This window comes from Mesoplodon mirus (genome assembly GCF_964341445.2).
Source record: "Mesoplodon mirus genome assembly, chromosome: 3".
NCBI classification, from domain to species: Eukaryota; Metazoa; Chordata; class Mammalia; order Artiodactyla; family Ziphiidae; genus Mesoplodon; species Mesoplodon mirus.
Genome location: NC_138978.1, coordinates 198110148 through 198136823, shown reverse-complemented (window position 1 = coordinate 198136823; position 26676 = coordinate 198110148). Strand labels below are relative to the sequence as shown.

The following is a 26676-nucleotide window of genomic DNA, read 5'->3' as shown; positions in this document are numbered from 1 at the left end:
TTATTACTATTATTTGCAGCCAGCGTTTTTTTGTTTACCCAAATATTTTCAAATATCTTTGCTGATCATTTTTTCTTGCATCTCAGAACTTATCTCTAGAAATCATTTTTCTTCTGTCTGAGGTATAAGATGGAAATTATTCAGTTTATTGGTGGTAAACTCCGTTTCTGTTTTTCGGAAAAAGTCCCTATTTTGCCCTCATAACAATACATGCAGTGACATGAAATTACTGCATCATCAAGAGATTTATACATGTTAAAGCTTTTGATACATATTACTTCCCGGGAGCCTAGGAGGCTCAGGGGCCAGGCCTGGAAGGTGAAATAGGACCAGAGCTTCTGGTGGAGGTGGTGGGTCACACAGCATCCCGTCCTGTCTGTGACATGGGGCCCGTCTGTGACACGGGGCAGTGGGACTGTGGAGGGGCAAGCTGGGGCCCACAGAGTCCGCCCATCCGCCCAGGAGTGCTATTTCCCAGCCCAGGGAAGCCTCTGGCTCTGAGAAGGATTTGGCCAGACAGAGGCGTGCAGGAGACACGGGCTAGGGCTCGGGCGGGGCGGGGGTGGGGGTGGGGCTGTCTCTCCACCACGCAAACCCTCGGAACGTTCCCAGATTTCCCACCCTTGGAACTGACTGCGCAGCCCCGGGATGCAGAAGAGCCCGGTTCTGACCCAGCTCTTCCCTCCAGCCAGAAGCCCACCCCCGGCTGGAGCCTGGCACAGAGGCTCTGCACTGGGAATCTTCCCCCCAGAGTGCAGACCCCAAATTCACTTGCAAATGGTTTGCCAGTGTTAGCCAATGCTTTAATAAAGAAACAACATACAGAGAGCAGCTGTCCCAGCACACACACACACATGGCCCTCCAGCCCCGGCTCCCGCCCAGGTCCTCGGACCCCCGTGCTCTCCCCTCACTGTGGTCACTCAGGCCCAGCCCGTCCTGCCCTCCCCCCAAGGGATTTGGCCTCCATCCTGCAGACACATCCAGTTCCCTCTGCTCCCCCAAGCAGGAGGCTCGCTGCCATCCCGTTCAGTCACTTAGCTTGGGGCTGGGAGGCTGAATGCCCGCTTCTTCTTTGTCTTCCCCAAAGCCTCCGTGCCCTCCGGGAGGAGCTTCCCCAGGAGCCCCCTCACTCCCCTCTCCCTGGGGCTCTGGGCACTGCCAGCATCCTCCATCCTCTGGGACTGCCTCCCCAGGCCAGTGCGGTGTGAGGAGTGAACCTTCGAGGATCTGCCTTCATCCCAAGGCTGTGGGGATGGGCTGGGCCACTCCAGGGTGTGTTGGGGCTCAGAGCTAGATTCTGCAAGACACAGAGGACCAGGATCCGGGCTCGTCGTCCTGAAGGTCAACGTGACACCGCAGGGGGTCAGGCCGCGGGGCTCTGCCACGGGCGTGTGGGTTCAGATCCACAGCCACCACACGCTCTCCAACTTTGGGCTAAGTTCTCCCCTGGCCCCTTGGGGAACCGTAACCTCCCCCAAACGATAGGTGTGCACACGAGCTGGGCACTTTGAAACGTTCCTTTCCCGGGTTGAAAGGGCCACTGCCGCACAAAGGTCAATCCCGATTAATGAAAAATGTTTAGGAGTTACTTCTTTTTTTTTTTTTTAACTATTCAAAATATAAGATGCTATTGGGGACTAACACAATATTGTAAATCAACTATACTCCAATATAAAATAAAAATTAAAAACATAAAAGAAATGTACTCTAACAATAAAAAAAAAAGAGGCTAGTTTTCTTATTAACACACATTATTTACTTTACTGGGGAATACCCACGAGAGAACTAGGGTGGCCTTGGGGCACTAGGTGTCCCTCTCTGGGCATATTTATGAAGGTGCACCTGAGAAGAAGCCTCTTTCTCTCTCATTCAAAATGGGTCGCGAGGCCATTGTGGGAAGCTTAGGTGGGTGGCACAGAGCCCCTCAAGCCAAGAGCTGCTTACCAGTGATCTCATCCACTGCGATGGGCAAACCAAGGCCCCAGGAGAGCCGGAGGTGGAGGTTAAGTAGCAGAGCTCATGGAGAGCCAGGCGGAGAACCGCGCTGTCCTGACTCCAGCCCACCCCTCTAGAAGGGGACGGGCCCCTTGAGGACTCCCTGGAGGCAGCCGGGAGCTGTGTCTCTGGCTCTCCTTCCCCCCCGCCCCCCACCAGCTCGCCCCCCTGTCGGGTAGCGTCTCACCCATGACGATGAGGGTGGCGGTGCTGACGGCCTGGCCCAGTGTGTTCTCGGCCACCACCTTGTACTCGCCGCCGTCCTCGGCCGAGACGCTGGGGATGACCAGGGAGCACACGCCCAGCAGGTCCGTGCTGTACACGGCGGGGTCGCCTGCGAGGCTCTGGTCGTTCTTGAACCAGGTGACGCGGGGCTGCGGCCAGCCCTGCACGGCGCAGGTCATGCAGCACTCAGAACCCAGGGGCAGCAGGTGGGTCCGCAGGCCCACCAGGAAGCGGGGCTTCTGTCTCAGGTAGGGCTCCTGGTAGCTGGGAGCCTTCACCGTGACCCTGTCTGCAGTGGAAACTGGCAGGCGAGGAGGGTCAGAAAGAGAGAAGGGCTGCGGCGAGCCCCAAGCCCCTGGTGAACTCGGGCGCTGCCTGGACCCTCCTGCCGTGTCTCACCTGCAAACTTGGCCCCAAGGCTGCTCTGCTCATTTTTTATCCTTTTCTTAAAATAATTTTTGGACTTTTTTTTTCCTGTACTACAAGCTAACACACACTCAGTGTGGACAAATTGGAACATACAAGGAATCAAAAGGAGAAGGAATAAAAACCCAGCACAGCCAACTACCTACCGATGACCACAGCTAGCATTTTGGTGTGGAAGCTTTCAGACATTTTTCTACTTTAGAACTCGTGAAAGTGAGAAAACGAGCATCTGATTTTATGGCCTGCTTTTTCTGGCAACTGCTTTGAAGGTTCGCATCTATGTGACTTTGTAAAAGACTCTGTTTTCGGAGAAGCACTGGTCTCTGTCTACCTTTTCGCCTGCCACTGACTGGAGAGGCCACCCAAGACACGCAGACAGCCCCGGCTCCTCGCGTTCTCCCCGCGGAGGAAGCGGCACCCACCCTGAATCGCAGACGCGGAGGACACGGGAGCCGGTGGGCGGGGCGGGAGGTGGGAAGAGCGATGGACCGGCGGCTGTCCCCGCCCTCCCAGCTTGCGTCCCCGCCCCACCAGCCTGCGTCCCCGCCCTCCCAGCCTCCGTCCCCGCCCTCCCAGCCTGCGTCCCCGCCCTCCCAGCCTCCGTCCCCGCCTCTCCGCGCGGAGCTTACCTGGCGGCTGCCGCGGGACGATCCAGGGCTGGCGCGTGTCTGAGGGCTCGCTGGCGCCCAGCTCGTTCTTGGCCACCACGCGGAAGTGGTACTCGTGGCCCGGGAGGGCGCCCTCCAGGGTGAAGCGGCAGGCGTGCAGGCGCTCGGCCGCGGGGCGCCAGGGCGCGAGCACGGAGGAGCGCGTCAGCACCGTGTAGTGCAGCGGGGCGGCCCTCCCATCGGCCTCGTCCGGGGACGGCACCCACTCGACGGTCACCGAGCCCAGCGTGCCCTCCCGCAGGAGGATGGGCCCCGGGGCCCGTGGGCGCGCTGCGGGGACAGACGGGTCAGTCTGGAGCCGGAAGTGCTCCACCTGGCCCTGCCCAGGGCCCTGAGTCTTTCCAGGTCCCCGAGTCCTGCCCACTTCTTCCAGGGCCCTGGAGACACGGTCTCGCCAGGCAGGGGGCTGGAGCCAGAGAGAACTGGGCCAGTTCTGCAGTTACTGCTAGAGGGTGGGAAACCTCCAAAAAGACTCATTTTAATTCACTTTGTCTTGTAAGTAAAATGACACAGGAACAGAGTGGGGGCTTCCATGAGACCAAGTTACAGAGCTCCCGCTGTAGTTGTCCATCATTTCTGTGTTTCAGAACCCCCTCCGGGGCTGGGGCTGGGGGAGGCCACCTTTATCCCAGGGGAGGAGCACAGACAATTCTTGCCACCGCTCATTGGAGTGATGTGATGGTGGTGACTGTCTCTGCTCACTGACCCAAAACGAGGGACAACAGAGGTCCGGGGAGGGCTGTGCTCAACTGTCCCCAATCCCCCGAAGAGAAGGACAGTGATACCCCCTCCCCCCGGCCCCTCCTCCTTTCTCCCTTGGGGCGCATAAGAAGGGTCAGGGTGTGGTCACGGGCACACCCAGGCGGGTGGAATCCCGCAGACCGGTGACCAAGCCCTGGGGAGCAGCCCAGCCGTGTCCAGCCCCAGCCCCAGCCCGGGGCTGCCTCACCTGCCACCCTGAGGCGGAAGATATAGGTGGCCTCCTCCCCCCGCGGACTCCTCAGCACCACAGTGTAGAGGCCGCTGTCAGCGAGGCTGGCCGCGGGGACCAGGAGCTGGGTGAGGCCATCCTTGACGGAGGTCACACTTCTTTTAGGCAAGGGCAAGCCATCCTTTAGCCAGGTCACGTCCGGCATGGAGGCGGCCTGGGACACAGAGGAAGGAGAGGTGAGAGGGGAGTTTTGTGGAAGCCATGGCTTTGAGCTGGGCTGAAGTGTAAGTGTGAGAAGAGCATCCTGAGAGGAGCATCCGGGTAGAGCCACGGTGGGAGCAGGGGTGGGGGGAGAGGAGAGGAGGCTGCAAAGGGGGGGGGTTGCAAACACCTTAAGGGCCCCGCACATCACACCCATACAGACACCTGCGTCTCGTTCTGTGAGCCACGAACTGCTGTTGTAAGCTTTAACCAGGAATTAGATCTGGATTCACGGGGCTGGGGGAGCGAGGGCGGGTGGAAGTGGGGAGGACTCGTGGGAGGGGAGTGCTGACCACCCTGGTGCCCAGGCTGGGCTGCCAAGGGGGGTATGACTTGGGGGTCCCTGCAATAGTCCAGGAGGGAGGGTATGGTGGCCTGACCCTGACCAGGGTGAGGGGACCAGTCCAGCTGCCTGATGGCTGCACCACCAACTCCCATGAGACCCTCAGCTCTGGGAGTCAGAGGCACCTGGGGATGCTGACAATGACCTACCTCACAGGCTTGTCTGGGGACCCAAGAAGTTAATGATACGAACAGGGCCCAACACAGAGCAAACACTTGGTGTGTCTTAAATATTTTTGTCATCATTACCATCGTCATGATTATGGTCTAATAGTTAAGAACATGTAATTTAGAGTTAGATCTGGGTTTGGGTCTGACTCCGCCACCTATGAGTCTCCCACGCAGATGATGACAATTTTCACAACCACCACCATAATAATAATACATAACCGGGTACTGCCATGTGCCCAGCACTATTTATGCGCTTTCAAGTATTAATTCCTTGAATCCTCAGAACAACCCTTTGAGGTAAGTTACTATTAATACCCTCTCTTGACAGATGAGGACGTCGGAACACAGAGAGGTTAAGGTATGTGTCCAAAGTCAAACAGCTAGTGAGCCTTGACGTCAGAATTTGAATCCAGGCACCTGTGCTTCTAACCACACTGGCTGCTGTACTACACGTACAAACACAGGCTACGTACTCTCACAACAGACATTCTGAAGTCAAGGGGCATCACCCCGCTGCAGGGCACCCTTGCCAGACCAAGGAGGTGGAGCAGTGGGTGGGGGGAGGGGACGGGGCGCGGGTTTAGAGGTGCAGTACCGATCGCGGCCACCAGAGGGCGTCGTGGACAGGAGCAGAGTGGCCACCCAGCTTCCAGGGGAGGAGGGCTCTGCCTGCCAGGAGGACCCTCCCCTCCCCTCCCCTTCTCTATGCGGCCTGATTTCCAGCACAAGCGCAGGTCCCTGACTAGGGGCCAGAAAGGAACCGGGAAGAAAGGAGGCCCACAGGGCTGAGACTGCCTGCCTCAGCCCACTACATACGCTCACCTCGAAGTGGACAGGCACACGAACTGTGTCCCCAGCTCTGACCGTCAGCAAGTACTTCGTGCTGGCGTCCATGAGGAACTTGGGACAGCCTGGAACACACGGGGTGGCCTGTCACCTCCCTCTGCATTTGGGCCCCAGCCCTGGTCACTAACCAGGCAGGGCTGCAGGGGGACTAGACGCTAGGCCAGCCCAGTGATGCTGAAACCCCACTGGACATCGGACAGGGGGCCCTGCAGGAACTGGAGAGGGGGCTGGAGGGGAATCCTGGGGGGAGCCGCAGGGCTGGGGGAGGGGGGAGCGGGATGGGGGCTGAGAAAGGGAAGCTGTCAGGGGCAGCCTTAGGGTCAGGCTGGAACGGAGGGGGATGGTGAGAAACTAGCCCAACTCTTGTGTTTTTTTTTTGTTGTTGTTTTTGCGGTACGCGGGCCTCTCACTGCTGTGGCCTCTCCCCTTGCGGAGCACAGGCTCCGGACGCGCAGGCTCAGCGGCCATGGCTCACGGGCCCAGCCGCTCCGCGGCATGTGGGATCCTCCCGGACCGGGGCACGAACCCGTGTCTCCTACATCGGCAGGCGGACTCTCAACCACTGCGCCACCAGGGAAGCCCCTCTTGTGTTTTGCAGATGAAAACGACCCATCTGTGGCAGGAAGTGGCCCCAGAGCCCGGGGTTTGGGGCGGAGCCAGGACGGGCTCTGGGTTCCGGCCACAGACTCAGGGTGATTTTTTTTGTATGTCTCCCTTATCATCACAAGGACAGCTGGGGTCTGTTGGGATGGCCCAGTGTCAGCTTGGGCCAAAGCCAGGTCAGCTGCTCCAGCAGTTAACGCCCCCAGGGAAGGACAGTCCACCTTCCGGTAACAGGGAAGGGGGCGTCTTCTGCATTGACGTGAACCCGGGAGCTGAGGGGCAGCCGGCCTTCTCAGGCCACGCTGGGGAGGCAGCAAAGAATTCTGGAGCGAGCCTGGGCTTTGGGGTCAGTCACCTGGCTGGCACCCGGGCTCTGCTGCATACCAGTGGTAAGGCCCAGGGCAGTGTACTGCTGACCTCGGTTTCCTTATCTGTAAATTGGGGATAGTATTGACCTTGTACGATTTTCATGAGTTACAATGAAAATGCATTACTGAAAGGGCCTGCCTAGCCCAGTGCCCTGCTCCTACTAGGCACCCAATACGTGACACTTCACTAAGCTGGGGTGGGGGTGGGGGTCCCGGCTCAGCTCGTGCATGGGTGCAACTCAGAGGCCCTCCCCAGGAAGGGCCTGGACTGGAGGAGGGAGGTGGACTCACCACTGACGGGCATGGCTTGCACCACCGTGTCCAGGGCAGTGGGAGGGCCTCGGCCCCCGTCATTCACGGCTGTCACCCGCACGAAGTAGCCCTCCCGAGGCCGCAGCCCCTTGATCGTGTACGTAGTGCCCAGCACGGTGCCTGCGTGGCACGGACTCCACTGCAGGCTGGCTGAGTCGCCCAGCTCTACCACGTAGCCCAGTGCCTCGTCCCCGTCCTGAGGGTCCGGTTGGGCCCAGCTCAGGGTGATGCTGGTGTGCAACGTGTCCGTGACCTGGAGATCCCTCACGGGCCCGGGGGGTCCTGGCCAGGCACCACGGGGTGTCAGGAGAGGCATCACCTCTCCTGAGGGAGGCCCCTCAGTGGCCACTCACTGGTTTTCCATGGGCGGCTGGGGATTGCTTTCACTGAGGGGTCCGCCTCCAGGCTTTGTAAAGCACCTGCCTGGACCCAAACCCTTGCTCTACCCGGGACTCTTCCTCAGTCTGCACCACCCATCCCAGCTCGCCTCCTCCGGGAAGCCTCCCGCGACCCCTTCCACCCACTCGCCAACCTGCCAACCCCCTTCCCCTAACTGTCTTTCCATAATTCCCCCAATCTGCTGTTTTCATCGATGAGTCCTTAGGTTCCAACATCCCTGAAGACTAGAATTCTCTATCTGTTGTGAGCATTAAGCTCCTAGTCAAGACTACCTTGGGTACTTAGTCCATACTTTGTGCTCTGTACCTGTAAAATGGGAACAATACCAGCACAGGCCCACCCACCCACGAGGGTTTCAGAACAAAGGTGTGAGCTATGTAAAGGGCTCTGTAGACTGCGTCCAGGGCTCTGGACTTCAAACCTGGGGAACCACCTGGGGGCAGTCCCTGGGCACCCAGCTCCCCAGACTCCCTGTGTCTCTCCAGGCCCTGCGGCCACTTCCCCAGGCCCTGGCTGACACGGAAGGACGCCCCTGGCCGATCCACAAGGGCCAGGAACGTGCTGCTCCTCCAGGGCTTGTCACCAGCGGGGTCATGAGGGTAAGGGCTCAGGAGAGGCGCACAGAGCAGCTGTAGGCCGTGGAGGGATGCTTTGACAGGTGTTTCGTGGAAAACACAAATTCTGCTTGAACTTGGGAAATTTGGATCAAACAAAGCAGGGCAGGTTTCTCTTCTGTAGGGCTTGGAAATGTCCTAGGCTGCCTGTCGTGGACACGTGGACCACAGGTAATGCTGCTCTAGACCAGAAGTGTCCCAAGGATGCACCTGGTTCCTGACACCATGCCAGCCCCCAGCAGGTGATGAGTAGATGCTCGCTAGATGGAGAATTGATGGTGAGGCTCCCCTGTGACCACCCCCTCCCTGTAGGGATGATGCCCCCTCACTGGGGTCAGTGGATGCTTACAGGATGGGACCAAGTGAGTGGGCTGAGCTGGGGAAGGACTTTCCAACCCCCATCTCTGGCTCCTGGGCCTGTCTGGTCTCAGTGTAGGGCCTCAAGCCTCCAGGGGCCCCTAAGTTTTGCCTCGCCCTCAGGGCCTTTCGACCTTTATCCCCCAGCCATCCTGATGTCTCCTTCGGGACTGTCCCGGCCTGCTCATGCCACTGCCACCACCCTCTCCCGGGTTGGCACTCCGCTTACTCATGGGGTCCCGAGCAAAGACGGCATCCGATGGGGGCCCAGGCTCCCCGGGGCCAGAGGGGGCCACGGCTGTGACCCGGAACTCGTACTGACAGCCCTGCCTCAGGTCCAGCACCGTCCACTTCTTCTCTGTGGGAAGCCCACCCACGTTAGTCCCGCCTGATGGGGCCGGGCGATGCCTGGACGAGACCAGCCTGGCCCTACACCTCCCTGCCCCCCAGCCCCCAGCCGGCCCTGACTCGTCCTCTCCAAGGGGAGAGCCTTCATGGCTCTGGTTCCCTCTGCCTTAGAGCTGCTGTCCTATTTAAATAAAATGGAACAACTCAGCAGTGTAGGTACAGAAGGTGTCCGCAGTCCATGGCCCTCTTTCCAGAGACGGGAGGCCGAGGCTCCGGGGGGCACAGCCTGGCACCCAGCACAGCCTGCCTGGAGCTCTGAACCCCTCTTTCTCCTACTAGCCTGGGCTTGGGCTTTTCTGAGTTTGTTCTGGGCTCAGAAAGCAGTTTCCTGGAATCTACTCAGGGGGCGGGGGCACTTCTCCCCGTCGTCGTCGTATGGATGAGAAAGCTCACGTTAGAGAGAAGCACGAGCTGCCTGCCGCGTGAGACTTCTGCTAAACCAGGCTCTGGGCCAGACAGTTCTTTGTTTGGGGAAGGGGCGGGGTCGGTGGGGGGGGGGCACTGCGCTGTGTGTCGAAGGACATGCCGCAGCATCTCAGTCCCTTCACACGAGGGGCCACCCCCATCTTCCCCCTTCAGTGTGACCACCCCAAATCGCTGGATGTTGCCAAATGCCCCGGAGGTAAACCACCACCAGCGAGACCGTCATTCTAGAGTGACCTGGCTTGATGCTGCTACAGCCCCTCGGGCCGGGGGTCCAGGGAGGCCCTGGAGGCCAGGACGATGCAGACCACCGCCAGGCTGCTCACCAGGCACCGGCTGCTGGGTCACTGCCACCCAGGGGTTCCTTCCCTTCGTGCGCTTCTCGATCAGGTAGCCCAGGATGTGGGCACTGCCCGGGCCCCGAGGTGCCGTCCACGACAGAGTGATGCTTTGGCTGGAGGCCGACAGGATGGCTGGCGGGGGAGGGGGCCCGGGCACAACTGGGGGCGGAGAGGGTGCTGGTCAGTCAGGGGCTGGGAGAGGTCGGTCAGGGGCTGGGAGAGGTCAGTCAGGGGCTGGGAGAGGTCAGGTCAGGGGCTGGGAAGGGTCAGTCAGGGGCTGCGAGAGGTCAGTCAGGGGCTAGGAGAGGTCAGGTCAGTCAGGGGCTGGGAAAGGTCAGTCAGGGGCTGGGAGAGGTCGGTCAGGGGCTGGGAGAGGTCGGTCAGGGGCTGGGAGAGGTCAGGTCAGTCAGGGGCTGGGAGAGGTCAGTCAGGGGCTGGGAGAGGTCAGTCAGGGGCCGGGAGAGTTCAGGTCAGTCAGGGGCCGGGAGAGGTCAGGTCAGTCAGGGGCTGGGAGAGGTCAGGTCAGGGGCTGGGTGAGGTCACTCAGGGGCTGGGAGAGGTCAGTCAGGGGCTGCGTGAGGTCAGTCAAGGGCTGGGAGAGGTCAGTCAGGGGCTGGGGGAGGTCAGGTCAGGGGCTGGGAGAGGTCAGTCAGGGGCTGGGAGAGGTCAGTCAGGGGCTAGGAGAGGTCAGGTCAGTCAGGGGCTGGGAGAGGTCAGTCAGGGGCTGGGAGAAGTCAGTCAGGGGCTGGGAGAGGTCAGTCAGGGGCTGGGAGAGGTCAGGTCAGGGACTGGGAGAGGTCAGTCAGGGGCTGGGAGACGTCAGTCAGGGGCTGGGAGACGTCAGTCACGGGCTGGGAGAGGTCAGTCGTTAGGGGCTGGGAGAGGTCAGTCAGGGGCTGGGAGACGTCAGTCAGGGGCTGGGAGACGTCAGTCAGGGGCTGGGAGAGGTCAGTCGTTAGGGGCTGGGAGAGGTCAGTCAGGGGCTGGGAGAGGTCAGTCGGGGGCTGGGAGAGGCGCCAGCTCCCAGGGGTCCTGGAGGAGGAGCGGGCATCTGGGCCCAGCCACGTGCTATCCCTTCTTCGGGGGGTCAGGGGTCTGAGCCAGCCTCAGGCCCCTCGGCCCCTCGGCCCTGCGAGATGCTGCAGATGCAGGACGATGCCAGGCTGTCCCAGGGGCCCCCAGTCCCACAGAACCACAGCTGGAGAAGACCCCGCACATCCTGCTTGCTGATCTGGCCGCCAGGTCCCCAAGAAGCGGGGGTGAGGCTCTCACAGTGCGCTCGAAGGGCCTCAAGACCCCCAGCGTGTTGGCTGGTGGCTCCTGCTCCCTGGGCACGGTGGGGAGCCCGGCACGTGCCCTCCCTGGCTCCGGGCTGTCCTCTCACCCTCGGGAGCCGCCAGCACCTCGTCGGACTCCAGGGCCCCCCCGGGCCCCTCCGCGGTCACGGCCCGCACGCGGAAGCTGTATTTCTTGCCCTGCTCCGCCTGGGCATCTGTGAAGCTGGTGCTGTCCGCAGGGGCCTCGCCCACCTTCAGCCAAGTGCTGAGGCCAGCCTGCCGCCTCTCCACCACGTAGTGCTGCAGGGCCTGGCCCCCGTCGTCTGCTGGGGGCCGCCAGCAGAGGCAGACGCCAGCCCCGTGGCCGTCCTGCACCTCCAGGGGGCCCTGTGGGGGCTGAGGCTTGTCTGGGGACCCCCGAGAGGAGAAGGGGGGTCAGAGGAGCCGCAGGGGAGGGGCGCTGGGCTCCCCCCATCAGCGGACGAGCCTGCCCGGGGCTGGAGGTCCTGGGTGGGCATCACCGCGCGGCGTCCCTGGTCTCCACCCCCGCCATGCACACCCCCGGAAGGTGACACAGAATGCACCAGCCCCGAGCCCAGATGGGCACTGCCTTCTGGCCACAGGCAGTCCCACCTCGCTGGCACCACTCAGGTCTGGGGGCCATCACCCACCCCAGCGACACCCCTAGGGCCTGGTGTGTCAGCTGCAGAGACACATGGCCCGTCTCCCCGCAGTAGGATTCCAAACCAGTCTGAGGAGGGGCGAGGACAGCTAGGGGTAAGTTTGGATCTTAAACAGCATGCACGTGAGGGTTAATACCAGGGACACCCCCCACCAGGGCCTGCCCCGCTGCCAGGGAGGGCTCAGTGGGGCCGGGGACAGGGCTGGGGCCAGGCTGGCACCTAGGACTTGCAGGGTGAGCTTGGCCTGCACAGAGCCGCCCTTGCTGCTCAGAGCCACGCTGTACTGGCCGCAGTCCTTCCTGCTGGCGCTGGGGAGGCACAGCCATGTGGAGCTGTCCCCCACTGCCACCTGGGCCCCTCTGCCGTCACCGCCGGCCACCTCGGCCCCGTCCTTGCTCCAGGTGGCCTGGACCGGGAGGCAGCTCTGGAAGGCGACCTTCATGGTCACTGGCTTCCCCGCCTTGACCACCAGCGGCTCCCTCAGCTTCGCCGTCATGTCGGGAGCAATGACCGGGGGCTCTGGGGAGAGGACAGGGCACAAGGAGTCAAAGACGCTGGGCGCCGGGCACCTGGGGGCGGGGAAGGAAGGGCCCCGAGACAGAGCCCCCTCCCCGCCTCGTGAGAACGGGCGGGTGGGACCCAGGGGCTTCATCTGCAGCAGGACAGACGGGGTCGAACCTCTCTGAGGACGTGCTGACGGGAATGGGGAGCGTGTGGGTTGCTTTTTAAAACCATCCCCTCGACCGAGTGTGAGACTCGACACGGGCTGCAGGCTGGCGACATGTCCAGGCGTTCAGCAGTGGCGTGTGTCACCGGCCGAGAGCCCGCCTGGCAGGAAAGGGCAGGGCCGGGCCTCACCGTGGACGGTCAGCGTGGCCTCGCTCTGCTGGTCGCCGGCTCCAAAGCTGTACCTCCCAGCCTGGGTCCCCTCCGCGTGGGCAATGAGGAGCCTGTGCTCCAGCCCGTCTTGCTCGAAGGCGACTCCGTCCCGGGCGCTGAGCTGGGAACGAGGCCACAGAGGACCGTCACCCGCCCCGTCCAGCCCCTCCCACCGCGGGCCAGGGCCTTTTCTACGGCAACTGCGGGAATGAACTGAACGCTCATCGTGTGCTCGGCTGGAGCCAGTCACCCCCTTCAGTGTCTCATCAACTGTCCACGACCTGTGAAGTGGGCACCCCTGTTAGCCCATTTTACAGGCATGGAAGCCAGAGGCCACGTCCGCGGTGAGTGGCCGCACTGGGCTCAGCCCGGTCCAGTGGACGCCAAGGGCCTGCTCCAGAGCCCTTGACTACCCCCTGCTGAGATGACAGCTAAAGGGTCCAGGGCTGTTCAGGGAGCGGAGATCCCGTCTGGCTGGGCCGAGGAGGCGGCCTCCGTACCGGCCTTGAAGGACAGGCAGACTTCCAGAGGTGCCGGGGCAGGACAGCAGTTTGGATGTGGAGGGAGGGCCAGGGGTGTGTACAGGGAGGGGTGAGTGGGAGACACGCCCACTTTAAAAATCCAGTTTTACTCCAAGCGCACCAAGGTGTCGGCCCTTTAAACTTCTCGCAGAGTCGGCGCGTTGGTACAAGGAAGAGTGAAAACTCCTTCTACTCCTCCCTGCTTCACTCATCCCTCCCCGCAAACCGGCTGGTGAGGAGGGGTGGGGGGCAGTACCTTGACTCCATCCTTAAACCAGGCTCCGGGTCCCAGGTCTCTGGTGAGGGTGCAGGAGAGCACGGCAGCCTCCCCGCGCTGCACCTCCAGGTCAGCCAGGCCCTGGGAGAAGTGGCCTGTAGGGCCTGGAGAGACACGGGGGAGTGTGGAGGACCGGCGCCCAGGGATGCCCCTGCCGCCCAGCCTCCCCCGGTACCCCGGGAGGCCACACGTCCTGCCAGCGAGGCCAGACCGTCCGGTTTTCTCCGCAGGGCCCAGGCTGGTGCAGGGGATCTGGGGGGCCAGGGAGATGAGGGGCCCTTGAGTCACACAGGGCGACGTCTGGGGGACCCACAGAGAGTTAGTTCAACAAGTCCAGTGCTTTGGACACAGGGCGTCAAGACAGATACCAGGAGGACCCCGAGCCCCGTGCAGCCCGCATCCCCCCCACACGAGGAGGAAGAGGTTGCCTCCTGAATTGGGAAGAGATCCCTGGAAATGGGGGTCGCTGATAGCAACAAACTCCTGGGTCTGGGAACGGCCCAGGCAGCCCAGTGTGCAGGGAGCCCCCCCTTGGCTCCCGCCTGGAGCCAGCACAGCTGAGAGGCACTTACCCCGCGCCTCCTTGGAGAAACCGCCAGCGCCAGGCTTCTGTCTGGATCCGGGACTCCGGGTGGCGTTTGTTCTCTGGCCGTGGACGTCTGACCCACCCTCTTTGCCGTCTTTCCTGCTGCCAGGACGGCTGGGGGTCTTCTCTGGGCACCCCCCCTCCTCTCCTCCAGGCGGTTCCCCCAGGTGTCTGGCCTTATCCGCTCCCCACCTCTTTGCTGCTCCAACCTCGACCCTGGACCACGTCTGAGTCCTGTTCCTGAATGGACCAAGCCTCCTCTCTGACCTGGTCGACTCTTTGGCTCCCCGGCCCTCGTACTCCTTTAGAGCCCCTGGACGTCGGGCCCTATCATCCTTAGCCTCCAGGGACCCCTGCTCCCTCAGGAAGCCCCTTCCTCCCCTCTGTCCTGTGCCCACCCGAGAGCCAGGCCCCTGGGTCCCCCGTGACCCGTCTCCAGAGTCTTTTCTGCCGAAGGGACCATCTGGGCCCTCCCAGGCTCCCTGACGTCCCGAATCCCCAGGCCTTTGGGTGGAGCCATTCTCCCTCCCAGCAGAAGTCCCCTTACCCGGGACACCTGAGTCCCCTGGGCCGCTAGCCCTGCTCCTTCCAAGACCTGAAGCTTTGCCATCCGGGAACCCTGGGCTTTGCCCCCCACCAGCCTCCTCTCTGCCTGGAACCCCCTCCCAGCCCCAGGAGGCTTGTGGCCCTTCATGGGTCCCCCCGAAAGTGGCATCTTCCTCCTGCAGGGAGCTTGAAGCCCTGGAGCCTGGGGGCTGGTCCCTGGCACCTGTGCTGTCTTGGCCACACCCCTGGTCTTCCCAGCCTGGGCCCCAAGCATGGCTTTCTCCGCGCCCACTGGCGGACAGTGACATGGATCTGCCCCTTTCCCCGGGCATCCGGCTGCTGTCCAGACCCTGGCTTGTACCTGCTGAGCCCCCCAACCCTGCCCCCATCCTCCCGCCACCCAGCTGTGCAGCCCCGGAGCCCTGAGGTGCCAATGCACCCTGGCCAGCCGCTGGACCCCTGTCTGCTGCCCCTGGACCTGCTTCCCAGAAGGCCTGGTCACGTCCGGATTCCCAAGCAGCTGTCCCTGCCCAGGTCTCATCCTGCGCTGGCCCCCGACAGTCAGGAATCCCAGAAGCGCCCACACCCGCTGCGTGGCCTGCAGACCCTCCCTCCCCACTGGGAGCCCCTCTGTGCCCAGGGGACCCTGGGAGCCCCGAGCTACCTTGCCACCCTCTGATGCCTGACTCTCCCTCCGAGCCAACAGCCCCCCATGCCTCAGGGGTGCCTGGGGGTCCAGAGGCCCCCAAACCACTCTTGGAGCCCTGCCCATCTGAAAGCATCTGAGGGCCTCCGTGGACCCCCAGCAGCCCTGGGCCCCTGGGCCCGTCCCCGAGTGCTGTACCGTCTGTGATGCCAGGCCTCGCAGCCACCCCAGAGCCCAGCCCAGCGCCTGCCCCTCCCACGAGCCCCGTCCCGCTGCCCCTCTCCAGACCGTCCTTGGGACCTGTGCCACCGTGAGACCCCTCTGGGGCTGCCCAGTATACTGACCCATGTGCCATGGCTTCCTGGCCTCTGGGTCCACCCTCACCTCCCGTTCCAGGAACAGGTGAGCCTGTTCCTCCAAACCTCCCTGAAGCATCTCTGCAGTGCATCTCAGCCCCTCGCCCCATCTCCCCAGATCCTCCTGAGGCTCCCCTACACCCTACCTCACTCCCTGACTCCATTCCCTTAGTATCACTCAAACCGTCCCTGTAACCTGCCTCACCCCCTGAGCCAGTTCCTCCAGAACCCCCTAAATTGTCCCTGTAACCAGCCTTAGCGCCTGACCCCATTTCCCCAGAGCCCCCTGACTCGCCCCTATAATCAGCCTTAGCGCCTGACCCAGTTCCTCCAAGGCCTCCTGAACCACCTCTAAAGCCTGCCGCGCCCCTTGGCTCCATCCCCCCAGGCTCAAGACCCCTCGACCCCCCTCCGTAAGCTGATGTGCTTCCAGTGGGCAGAGGCCCTGCAGCTCGTGATCCATCCCCAAGGCCCGGCGCTTCACCAGACTCATCAGCGCCCTGGCTCTCAGAGGCCGGCCCCGCGTGAGGAGCTCGTGCCTGGGGGCCCCAGGTAGCGTCCCCATAACTGGCTCCGTCTCCAGACCCCCCGGCTCCCAGCCTCCCTGAGCCATCACTGTAACCAGCTCCGTATTCTAGGCCTGCTCCCCTGGGGTCCCCGAAGCCATCACCAAATCTAGACTCCGGCACCCCCGAGCCGCCCGCGCCATCCCCGTGGCCCATCTCACCTCCGGGTCCTTTCTCCCTGGAGCTGCGTGGCCCATCCCAGAAATCTGGCTCAGACCCCATGGGCCCTGCACCTCTGAACCCATCCGTGTCTCCCAGTGTCCCACCAGGGCCCGAAGGCCCTCTTAGCCTGTGGCTTCTGGCATCCACGCCCCGACCAGAACCCATCAGCCCAGCCACCTGGGTGCCCCCCTCACCCTCTTGCCCCCCACCAGACCCCAGCACTCGAGGCCCACAGTGGGCCCCGGATTTGCTGGGGCTGGACCGTGTGTCCTCCCAAGGGCCTGGGCCCTCAGACCCTATTCTGCCCGCCTCCCCTGTTCCCCTCTGCCCGGCTGTCCAGGCTCGGGAATCCTGGGGGCTGCTGGAGCCATCCTCTGCCTCGCCGAAGGTCCCCACCGTCTCCGGGCACTCCCTTCCCCTGAGCCCCTGTGGGCCCCTGTCCCAGCCCCCGGGACCCCCTGGGCCTCCAGGGCTAGTTGTGCAGCCCCTTCCCCCATCCTCAGACCCCCGTGGGCCTCCATCACCTGCCTCCTGCAGTGAAGACCCAGCCTTGGCTTCAGGACCCCCGTGCCCCAGGGGGATGCCCCCGCCACCAGATATCGGTGGCCCCTGGAAGTCCTTGCATTTAGAGGTCTGTCCTGGAGACTCCCCTGACCCCAAGGGGCACCCCCGGTCCCCACAGTCAGCATCACTACCTTTCCGAGAGCCCCAGGACTCAGGGCCCCTGCCTGCCATGGAGCTAGAACCTCTTCCTCTGGAAGGCTCCAGGGCCCCAGGAGCTCCCACCCTGCGGCGGCCCCTGGTGTCCCCCAGGCCAGTCCCGCTGCCCTGCGCTGCCCCTGCCGCTCCTCTCCCCCTTTCCCCACTCAGACCATCCTCTCCCCCCACCTCATCCAGGCTCTGCCCCTGCAAAATCTCCATCTCCTCCCCTTCTGACCAAGACCCCACATGACCAGCCTGGGATCCCTGCGGGGCCCGCTCTCTGGTCCCAGGTCCCAGCTGAGCGTCCCAGGGCTGTCCCTGGCTGAGCCTGGGCAGCCGACTCCTAGGGTCCTCTCCATGCCCCTTCCCTCCCCCACTGCACCCCAGCCCTCCAGCCTGAGGAGGCCAGGACCCAGCCTTCCTGCCTCCTGCCGTCCCAGAGCATCCGTCCCCCTCGCTGTCGCTGCTATGGCCTCGCAGTTGGTCCCCTGCGAGGCCCAGCCCTGATTCTAGGCCCTCCCCTGAGCTCCCTGGAAGGCTCCTGTCCCTGCGCCCCTCTCCATGGAGCTGATTTTCACCAAGAGGAGTGACTCTGCCCCCTTCTTCCAGAAAGCCCTTTCTTGCGGGTCCAGGGCCCCGGGCTGAGTCGGCCGCCTCCTCGTCCCCCATCGAAGTGTAGCTGCGCCCACCCAGGCCACCTCTGTCTGGGCCGGCTGTGAGCCCAGAAGCCAGCCCGGCCCCCTGGAGGGAGCTCCCTGTGGGGTCCTGCTCTTTGGGTCTCCCCGCCTCGCCACGGATGCTCCTGGAATCTTCTGGGCTCTGGGCTCCATGTTCGGGCTGCTGGTGGTCAGTGCTCGCGGTCAGATGGCTTTTATCCTTCCCAGCTTTGGTGAGAGGTCACGCCCCCAGAAAAAGACAGGAGAAAAGACCTGTGAACTCAGGCCAAGCCACCTCTCGGACCCCAGCGGCTTTGCCTGACCCTCAGTTTCCCCAGCAGGGAAACAAGCCGACCATCTCCAGAGGAAGCCAGAATGTGGCAGCTCATTGGTGGATAAATCCCATCATCACCTCCCCCAGTCCTGTATCCGAGGCCACCCCAGTTTGCTAGGTGGTTCATGAGGCGTTTTAGAGAAAATACAGAAGCCAACAGCCATTTGCCGTGAGCAGGTGGCTGGTGTTTAAAAACATCTACTTGCCCTACTGCCTGCCTTACAAACGTCCAATTTACAGTTTCCTAGGATCACCTTGAACCCAGAACCCTAGGGGAGTTTAAGGGTGTTCTTTTGCCCGACCCAGGGGCTCCTCATCCATAGTGGACCTGGGCCACTGTCCCAAGCCCTGTCCAGGACCTTCGGGCCGTCTTGGATCTGTGCCCAGTGGAGCAGATGCCGCTGAGGAGGGCTGGGCTGGCCGTGAAGGGCCTGCAATGCAGGCGCCAAGAGTAGATCTAGGGGGCCTTCCTCGTTCTCTGCGGGGAGGACGAATCTCCACAGCAGGGGACTGGCAACAGAAGCCCTGCCCCGGCCCTCCTCCCACCCTCCGGGGCCCTGAGGTCTCGCCCCCGCGGCAGAGGCGGGGACAGACTGGGGTGGGGGGGTGCCCACTCACCTTCAACCACCAGCCAGGCGCTGCAGGTGTGGAGCTTGGTGCCAAGGGAATAGAGGCCCATGTCTGAGAAGCAGGCCCTTCTCGCCAGAAGCTGGTGGGTCAGCCCATCACTGGACACGAACGCCTCGTATCTGCCGCTCAGCCGGAGCGGCCGGTGCCGGCAATGCCAGGTGGCGCCGGGGCAGGGGCCAGAGAGAGTGCCCTCGAGGACCGCATCGCCCTGCTCCCCGCAGTGGGCACAGGCCAGCGGGACCACCACCTGGGACAGGACGGCTGCCGGAGAGCAGGACACAGCGTGACCTGACGCAGGGCGCTGGGAGACAGCGAGCCCAGCTCAGGCCAGCTTAGCCACGGCTCCCTGTCACCTTGGACAGGCCACTCCTTGCCCCAGGTATCAGTTTCCCCACATAAAGTGAGGAGTTATAATTAGGTTGTGAACAGTCAGACTCGGGCTCTGGAATATTCTGGAATTCTAAATCTGACCGTTCTATCTGGGGGCAGGTAGGTACAGAAAGGAAACCAACAGGCTGAGCCCAGTGCTTTATGCCTGCCATCTGATTAATCCCCACGACCACCTCCGAGGCAGGTGGTATTATTTCCCTTTTACAGGTGAGAACACTGAGGCTTTACAAGTTATATGGCTTGCCCAGCTAAGACGTGGTCCAGACGGAATCCACAGCCTGGTCTGGCTGACCCCGGAGCCCTGCCCCCTTCCGCGTCCACCATGCCAGGCCAGCTGGAGGTCTACTCTCTCCTTCTTCTTCAACCTTGACTTAGCCTCGTTCTCTATGATTTACCTGCCCGCCCCAAGCCTCTCCTCCCTCCAACGTCCCTTGAGCTGTCAGGTGCTGGGGCAGGGGTGGGGGCAGTGGCAGTGGGAAGGGAAGAGCTTGATGAGGGGGGAAGGGACAGTCCCGGTGGGGCGTGGGCACGGGGGGCAGGGAGGGGAGGGGTCTGCACGGGGCAGGAGCGTGCGGACCTGGTGGAGATTCTTGCTGGGGGGTCGTGGGAGGGGAGGACCCACATCAGAGAGGAGGCCGTAGAATTAGGCAGACCTGATCTGAGAGTGAGCGGATGCTATGGACAGCCTGTGAGCAAGGCGAGAGCCAGGTACCCCATGTCTGAGACCCGCAGTGGAGCCCAGCCCAGCACCAGGAGAAACACAGACCTCGGACCAAGATTTTGAAAAGGCATCATCATAATTTAACCATTTGGGTACACGTGCCTCTCCCCAACTGCGAAGGGGGGGCCATGTCACGTTCGCCTACCCCCCGCAATGGAACCGAACTGGGCGCCCCCGCTCAGACTTCGGCAGGGCAGACCACTCACCGCTGGCCTCCAGCCCCGTGGAGGGGACTTCGGCATCCTGCACCCCGACCCGGTAAATGCCAGCGTCCTCCGGCCGCAGGTCTCGGATCTGGAACTGGCAGTGCTTCCCCAGATGCTGCAGGCAGTTCTTGGTCTGGTCGTCCAAGCCATAGGGGGCCATCTCGCCATCCTGAGGCCAGGAGAGGAAGAGCGGGGTCCAGGGCCTCAGTGGGTCCACGGCACCTCCTGCCCCCATCCTGCTTGCTGACGACCGGCCGTGTTCCCCACTGGCCCGGGCACCAAAGAACACCAACACCGCTGGACGATAAAGGGGTGGGGCGGAGAGGGGCGGGGTGGAGGGAAAGAAATGCTCTAGGAATATCCCTGGCTCTTACCACGTTGTAAATGACCTGCTGAGTTTACGCAAGAGACACCCGAGATTGCTGAGCCGGCACCGCGGCAGCTAGAGCAGAACTCCTACCCGAGCGGGGGCGGGAACGAGCGGGGGTGGCCGGGCCCCCAGGCGTTCATTCATGAGGAACCAGAGTACTACCGCGGCTGATGCACACACCCACCCTAGCCAAGCCCCGGAACGACTGGCCACGTGCCGAAAAACAGGGGGTCCTGCTCTACAAGGGTTTGGCTTGTGATTTGTTTTCTGGCTCTACAATGGTGCGAAGGCGATGCACGTTGAGGAGGAACCGTACCTGGAATCGTGACTTTTGATCTTTCCCAGGCTAGTGCTGGGCAGTGCAGCCCCAGCTCCCGGGCAGCCCGCCTTCACGAGGGTGAGTCACCCACACACTGAGAACCATTCTGTACCAGACAACCATCTGCTTTTCGCTTTCGGTACAGCATTCAATCAATTACAGGAGATACTCAACACTTCATGGCAAAACAGGCTTTCTGTTAGATAATTTTGCCCAACTCTAGCTGATACAAGTCTTCTGAGCACGTTAAAGGAGGGCTGGGTTGACCTATGTATGGTGTTCAGTAGGTTAGGTGTATTCAATGTATTTTCTTGTTTTAATTTTATTTATTTTATTTTTGGCTGTGTGGGGTCTTCGTTGCTGCGCGCGGGCTTCCTCTAGTTTCGGCGAGCGGGGGCTACTTTCCATTGCGGCGCGCGGGCTTCTCATTGCAGTGGCTTCTCTTGTGGAGCACGGGCTCTAGGTGCACAAGCTTCAGTAGTTGTGGCACACGGGCTCAGTAGTTGTGGCGCACGGGCTTAGTTGCTCCACGGCACGTGGGGTCTTCCCGGACCAGGGCTCGAACACGTGTCCCCTGCAATGCCAGGCATATTCTTAAACACTGTGCTACCAGGAAAGCCCTCAATGTATTTTCGTCTTATGATATTTTCAACTTACAGGGGGTTTATCGGGACGTAACCCCATCACAGGTCGAGGAAGATCCGTATTAACAGTAGCTAACACTTAGCTGCCTGATGTGTGCCAGGCAGTGTTTTAGGTACTCGGACACATCAGTGAATAAAACAAAGATTCCTGGCCTCAGGGAACTAAAGTTCTACGGGGAGACAGAGAAATAATAAGCATCATAAATAAGTAAAGGATATAATGTTTGTTAGAAAGAGATAGAACTGGGGTCGGGGGTGGGGGGAGAGAAAGGAGTATGTGGGTCCAGGAGCCGGATGGGGCTGGGGACACACTCCACTACACAGGGGGGCCGGGGAGCCACTGGGGGGCGGCAGTTAGCCGTGTGGATGAGGGGCAGAGCGGGGGCAGACAGAGGGAGCAGGGAGCAAAGGAACGGGGGTGAGCCAGGGTGAGGGGGGAGCGGGGCAGCCAGGGGGAGGCTGAGCGGAGAAGCAAATCACGCACCATCTCAGTTATCCTTTCAACACGCCAGGACACAAGTCCTGCATTACCCTCATGTCACAGATGAGGCAACCAAGGCACAGAGAAAGTAAGCACCTTTCCTGCGGTCACACAGCCAGGAACTGGGGGAGCCAGGAGGAGTCTGACCACAGGACAGTGTGATGCTTCGCTGCCGCCCCCTGCAGCACCCGTCTCCAGACACCGACGCTACCACCACCTGGTTGATGTGTATTTACTCCTGGAGTCCTTGCAGCGATGTGTCTGGAGAGAGAGCTCAGAGGAGAGGGTGCGCTTCTCAGAAACCCCTTTTGACCCCGTGCCCTGGCTGGAAAGCCGGGTCGCTCGGTGAGAGGTCAGAGGCCTCCCTGGACTGTCTTCACCAGGGTTTGAGCTGACCCCAAGCAAAGCAGGAACTCCACGGGAGGCGGGGCTCGTCACCTGTGTACTCGGTTGCTCGCACAGTTCCTCCCCCCGGGACCTGCAGCATCCCTGCCAAGAGCCCCCCCTTGATGGCCCCTCCAGCCTCACCTTATACAGGTAAAGCTTGTTCTCAGAACTCTTGAGATCCAGCTCCAGGTCGAACGTTGCGATCCCCTCCTTGTTGACCTCGATGTGTCTCGGGTTGGAGATGGCGTGGTCACAGGGCCACGGCCACCGTGCAGCGGGAGTCTCCGGGGAGGGTGAGGGGGGATGGAGGGGGACCCAGCTGTGGCCGCGGTGGGGAGGGGCTCCGTCCCACCCACGCCCAGGGCTACCACCCAACGCCTGCCCACGACCTCCACCCTGGGGCGGGTCAGCTCGGATGGATATCTTAGTCAGCATCTTTCCCTTCATGGCTCCATCACCATCACATCAGCTCTCGGTTACTTACTTGGCTGTTTGTCACACGCCAAGAAGCATAAACCTCCACGTGCCTCTCCCTCCAGCCTCCTGCCTCCAGGCCCCAGCTGAGAAGGGAGAGAGGCTGAGCCCCCATGGGGACTTAGGGGGCCAATGTTAAGCCATCTCGCCCTCCTGACCTCCACCTCTCTGGGAATAAGCTAGATGTGGTACGAAATCAAAGACAAGGACGAGAGATCTGTCTGGTCGGAGACCAGCAGGTTGTGGCGTGTCTGCGTGACTTACGGTGTCAGGGGTCCCAAGGGATCAGCTTAGCCGAAAAATTAAGGCTTTGGATGATGAGAACGCCCTCGCTAAGCGGGGTCATGTAAACCAGGCGGGCATGGAACGGAGACACGCGCTCTCCTCCACGGGTCCTCCCACTTTTGAGAAGAATCTTAATTCTCTGCTCCAAACAGCGGCTCGGGTCCCAGCGAGTGTCTCCTGGTCCCCCTCGGGCCCACAGCCCTCCAGCCCCTGCCCCACCTGCTGCTTCATCCAGCCCATCCGGCTTCCTGCCGCCGCCAGTTTCTCAGCAGGTAGGAATCAGGGCAGGAAGAGACAAACAGGGCTTCTCTCAACCGTCTGACCGTGTTAGTTATCAAGATGTAGCCAGTCCCAGGCCCGAGGTCCTCATTCTGGAGAGCTGGTCAGAGGTTTTAAGCTGGTCTTCACTGCCAGCCGAGCAGCGTGGGAAAATCAGAGCCAGGACAGAAGCACCCGGACAGACTCACTGCCGTTCTGCCCTCCAAGTGTCCTGGAGCTGTCGGAGGGGATGTACCGGCTCCGGGGAGCTCTCCCGGGATTTCCTGCCCACTGCCTGCTCCGCCTGAGCAGAGAAGCTGGACAGTGTCCCAGCCTCTCCATCTCTGTCCCCTCCACGTGGTGTGCAGGGCCCACCTACCCGGGCGCACAGCCAGCCTCCAGCCTCCCAGCCGCCCCGTCCTCCTCGGGTCCAGCTGCTGTGCGCTGCCCGAGGCTCTGAATGGACCGCCGGAGGACCAGCAGCGCGGGGAGCAGACGCAGGTCCCGGGAGACTCACGGCGCCCTCTGCCCCTCCCGCTCAGCCCGCCTCCCTCCTCCTCCTCCAGCCCGGGCGTGGCAGGGCAGGGCCCCCAGGGGTTCACGTCCTCACCTCCTGGGAGGTCAGAGGTGGAGGGGTCCTATGACATCATCATCCAGCTCCTCGCAGAGCGTGAAGCCCTCAACCAGATTGGCTCGGTCAAGCTCGCCCCGTGCTGCCTGGTTTACATGACCCCGCTTAGCGGGGGTGTTCTCATCATCCAAAGCCTTAATTTTTCGGCTAAGCTGATCCCTTGGACCCCTGACACCGTAAGCCACTGCCCCCTTGGGAATCACCATCCAAAGTGGCACCAAACAGGCCCAGACTTGGGGAGCTAGTCACAGCCCTGACAGACAAGAGGGCGTGATCCCCAAGGCTCTGCCACGGGAGAGTGTGGGCAGGGAGCGACTCCAGGAACCGTACAGCCAGGAGGCCTCCCAGGAGGTGGTGAGCTTGGAATCTCCTCCCAGGAGGAGGTCCCAAGGGTGATGACCGAAAGGCGGGGAAGGAGACGCCCGTCAGCCTTCTGTGCAAGAAAACCAGAGGGAAGGGACAGGTTCCCAACAAGGGACCAGTGAGCTTCTGAATGGAGGGGGACCCACTGGGAATGGCACAGGCGATCCAGGACCAGTTGGTAGCAAAGCAGTTGGTCACAGCCTCCAAGTGGGGGCCTGAATTTGAGAGGCAGCGTGTAGGAGTAATAGAAGGACTGTCCTTCCTCGGCCCTAAGTGCATCGTTCCCAAGCTGTTCCACAGTCACCAGAGCCATCACCCCATCCCCCGATTCTGAGTGGAGGCGGAGGATTGGTCAGCTTCTGAAGACATAAAGGGAACCACGGTCGACAGGCAACACCAGCTTCTCTTTATTGATCAGGGGCTCCGCTACCCAACCTGAATCAGAGATGCAAAGTGTTGAAACTCCATTGAAGAATCAAGTATTCTCGAACACAAATACTAGAGCAGCAGCAGGAAATAACCACGAGTACAGGAGGACATGAGGCCCTACACGTAAGGATGAGAAGCACGTTTTACGAGGATTGTCTGGTGAGACGCAAGGCATTGTCCCCGGCAGGTGGAGAAGCCAGCCTGGGGAGAGGTCTCACTGTTTCAGACAAACGTCATCTCTTTAACCTCCTCCAAATGTTTTCACCGCGATTGGTCCCCACCCTGTTAATTTCTCAAACCTGGCTCCAAATAAATGTTTGATTTCTTTTCCAAAGATTAAGTCCAACGTTCCGGGAGGTGTGTGCAGCTGTCAGAGTCCAGTGGATGGCGGAGGGGTCAGGTGGACGTGACGACCTTGACCAGGACGGTAGCCAAGTGCCCCAACCTTGTGCCGGATGCTGCCTGGGCTCTTGCACGAGTGGGCACCTATAAGCCCTCGGCTATCCTGCCGGGGTGGGTGGGTTCCTGTCCCCATTTTGCAGAGAGGACTTGAGACACTGGGGTGGGGGGGGGGAGCCCTGAGCGACTCAGCAGCAGAGCTGGGAAGGAAGCCAGGCAGACACGCCTATTCGCCCCTCAAAGCAGGCTTCTCCATTTATATAACAGAAATCCAGTTCTGCTCGCCCGCAAGGCTGTCCAATTCCCCCTACAGAGCTTCCTCTAGGACCCAGAAAAGACAGAAGGAAAAGAAAAAAAGGGAGGAAGGAGGGAGGAAGAGAGAAAAAGATAAACACCCCACCCCACCCGACCCTCCCCCCAAACCAGAATTCCACCAAAGGAATGTTCAGGTGCCAGTCACGAGGAAAGGTGACAGAACCCTTTGGTTTGTTGGCTCAGGGACATTTTATGGCTGTTCCTTTCGAACGCCCAGCCAGCATCCACAAGTGATTTCAGGACCCAGAGGTGCGCCTCCCCCATGTCCCACTTCCCTCTTCCTAAAACCCTCATGCCTCCCACCGTCCTGCAGTTGATTCTGGAAAATACCTCAGGCAGTCCCTGGGCTCCCGATCGACCACATCGGGGGGGCACCTGGCAGCCTAGGTCATTAAATGCTTGCCCCTGGGAGATTGACAGCAGCCCGCTGGACCTCACTAATTCCCACGGCAGAAAAGGGCTTGACTGCCTGGTGACGGATCTGTACTCCTGGAGGGGCTCTCGATGGAGCCCCAGCATGGTGGCTCCAGGGTCTGGGAGCCTGATGACCTGAGGCCCAGTCTCAGCCCGGCCTGGTGTCCATCCTGGAGACAGTAACCCCGGGGCCCCTCTCCACGCTGGAGAAAGCTGTCCAGGGCCCTCTTGCATGGGTTTGACCTGACACACGTGGGTGGGACATGATGCACTGAGCCGCTCGTGTCCCTCCAGGGTTCCCTGTCTGGTGAGCTTTCCTCTGCCCCCCAGAGACAGTTCCACTGATGATCCAGCGAAGGCTGGCTTCCCCTGAGCCTGGCCCGGACTTACCTCTCTGTGGAGACTGGGGGCAAGAGAGGTGATCTGAGACCTTTTGGGGGCCAGGAGACTGTATTTACAAAAATTATGGAGATGAAAAAATTGCCCTTACGCTGTGGGTAGCATGAGAATTTAAAGGAAGAAAAATGGTATCTCCTGGCTGATTTTCTGAGATCATTTATAAGTGACCTCAGGCTAAAAGGCCACAAGCCCACAAACTGGGTAGAGATAAAAATCCAGGAGAATTTGGTGGTGGAAGTGACGTGAACTGTCAACAACATGATTGCCTGGTCTACACTGGTGGACATTTGTAACCTTCTGGAAGAAGTGGTAGGGGTCTGTCCCAGGATTTAATTATGCAGATAATGGCAGACGTAATTTCCTAGTCACGTGAGCACAGCCTGGTCTTTAAACTTTTTATTTATTTATTGGCCGCTCCGTGCAGCTTGTGGGTTCTTAGTTCCCCGACCAGGGATCGATTCCGGGTCCGCAGCAGTGAGAACGCGGAGTCACAACCACCGGACCACCAGGGGGTTCCCTAAACTTACTGAATATCTGTCTCCTCACTGGTAAAAGGGGATGATTCTGTTCTTAGTGGAAAGGCTGTGGCCTCTTGAATCAGACAGACCCGGGTTTAAATACCACTTTTACAACCTGGAGGCCATGAGCCTGGAGTGGTTAGGACAGAGGGAAGCAGAGG

The 26676-nt window shown here is 61.2% G+C and overlaps 1 protein-coding gene across 1 annotated transcript; it reads right to left on the bottom strand.

Moving 5' to 3' along the window:
- Positions 1-781: 781 nt before the first annotated feature.
- Positions 782-22619, bottom strand: IGFN1 (immunoglobulin like and fibronectin type III domain containing 1; the record flags this gene model as incomplete). The annotated part of the gene is made up of 19 exons (XM_082612274.1): positions 782-1298; positions 2184-2510; positions 3277-3585; positions 4265-4460; positions 5843-5931; positions 7129-7431; positions 8749-8877; positions 9677-9850; positions 11076-11375; positions 11871-12170; positions 12510-12651; positions 13308-13432; positions 13504-13580; positions 13738-15007; positions 15947-17776; positions 18501-18773; positions 19830-19998; positions 22172-22312; positions 22515-22619. The coding sequence occupies 19 exons, from the start codon at positions 22617-22619 to the stop codon at positions 1036-1038; spliced, it is 6522 nt and encodes a 2173-aa protein (XP_082468400.1). The 3' UTR covers positions 782-1035.
- Between the last annotated feature and the right edge of the window lie 4057 nt (positions 22620-26676).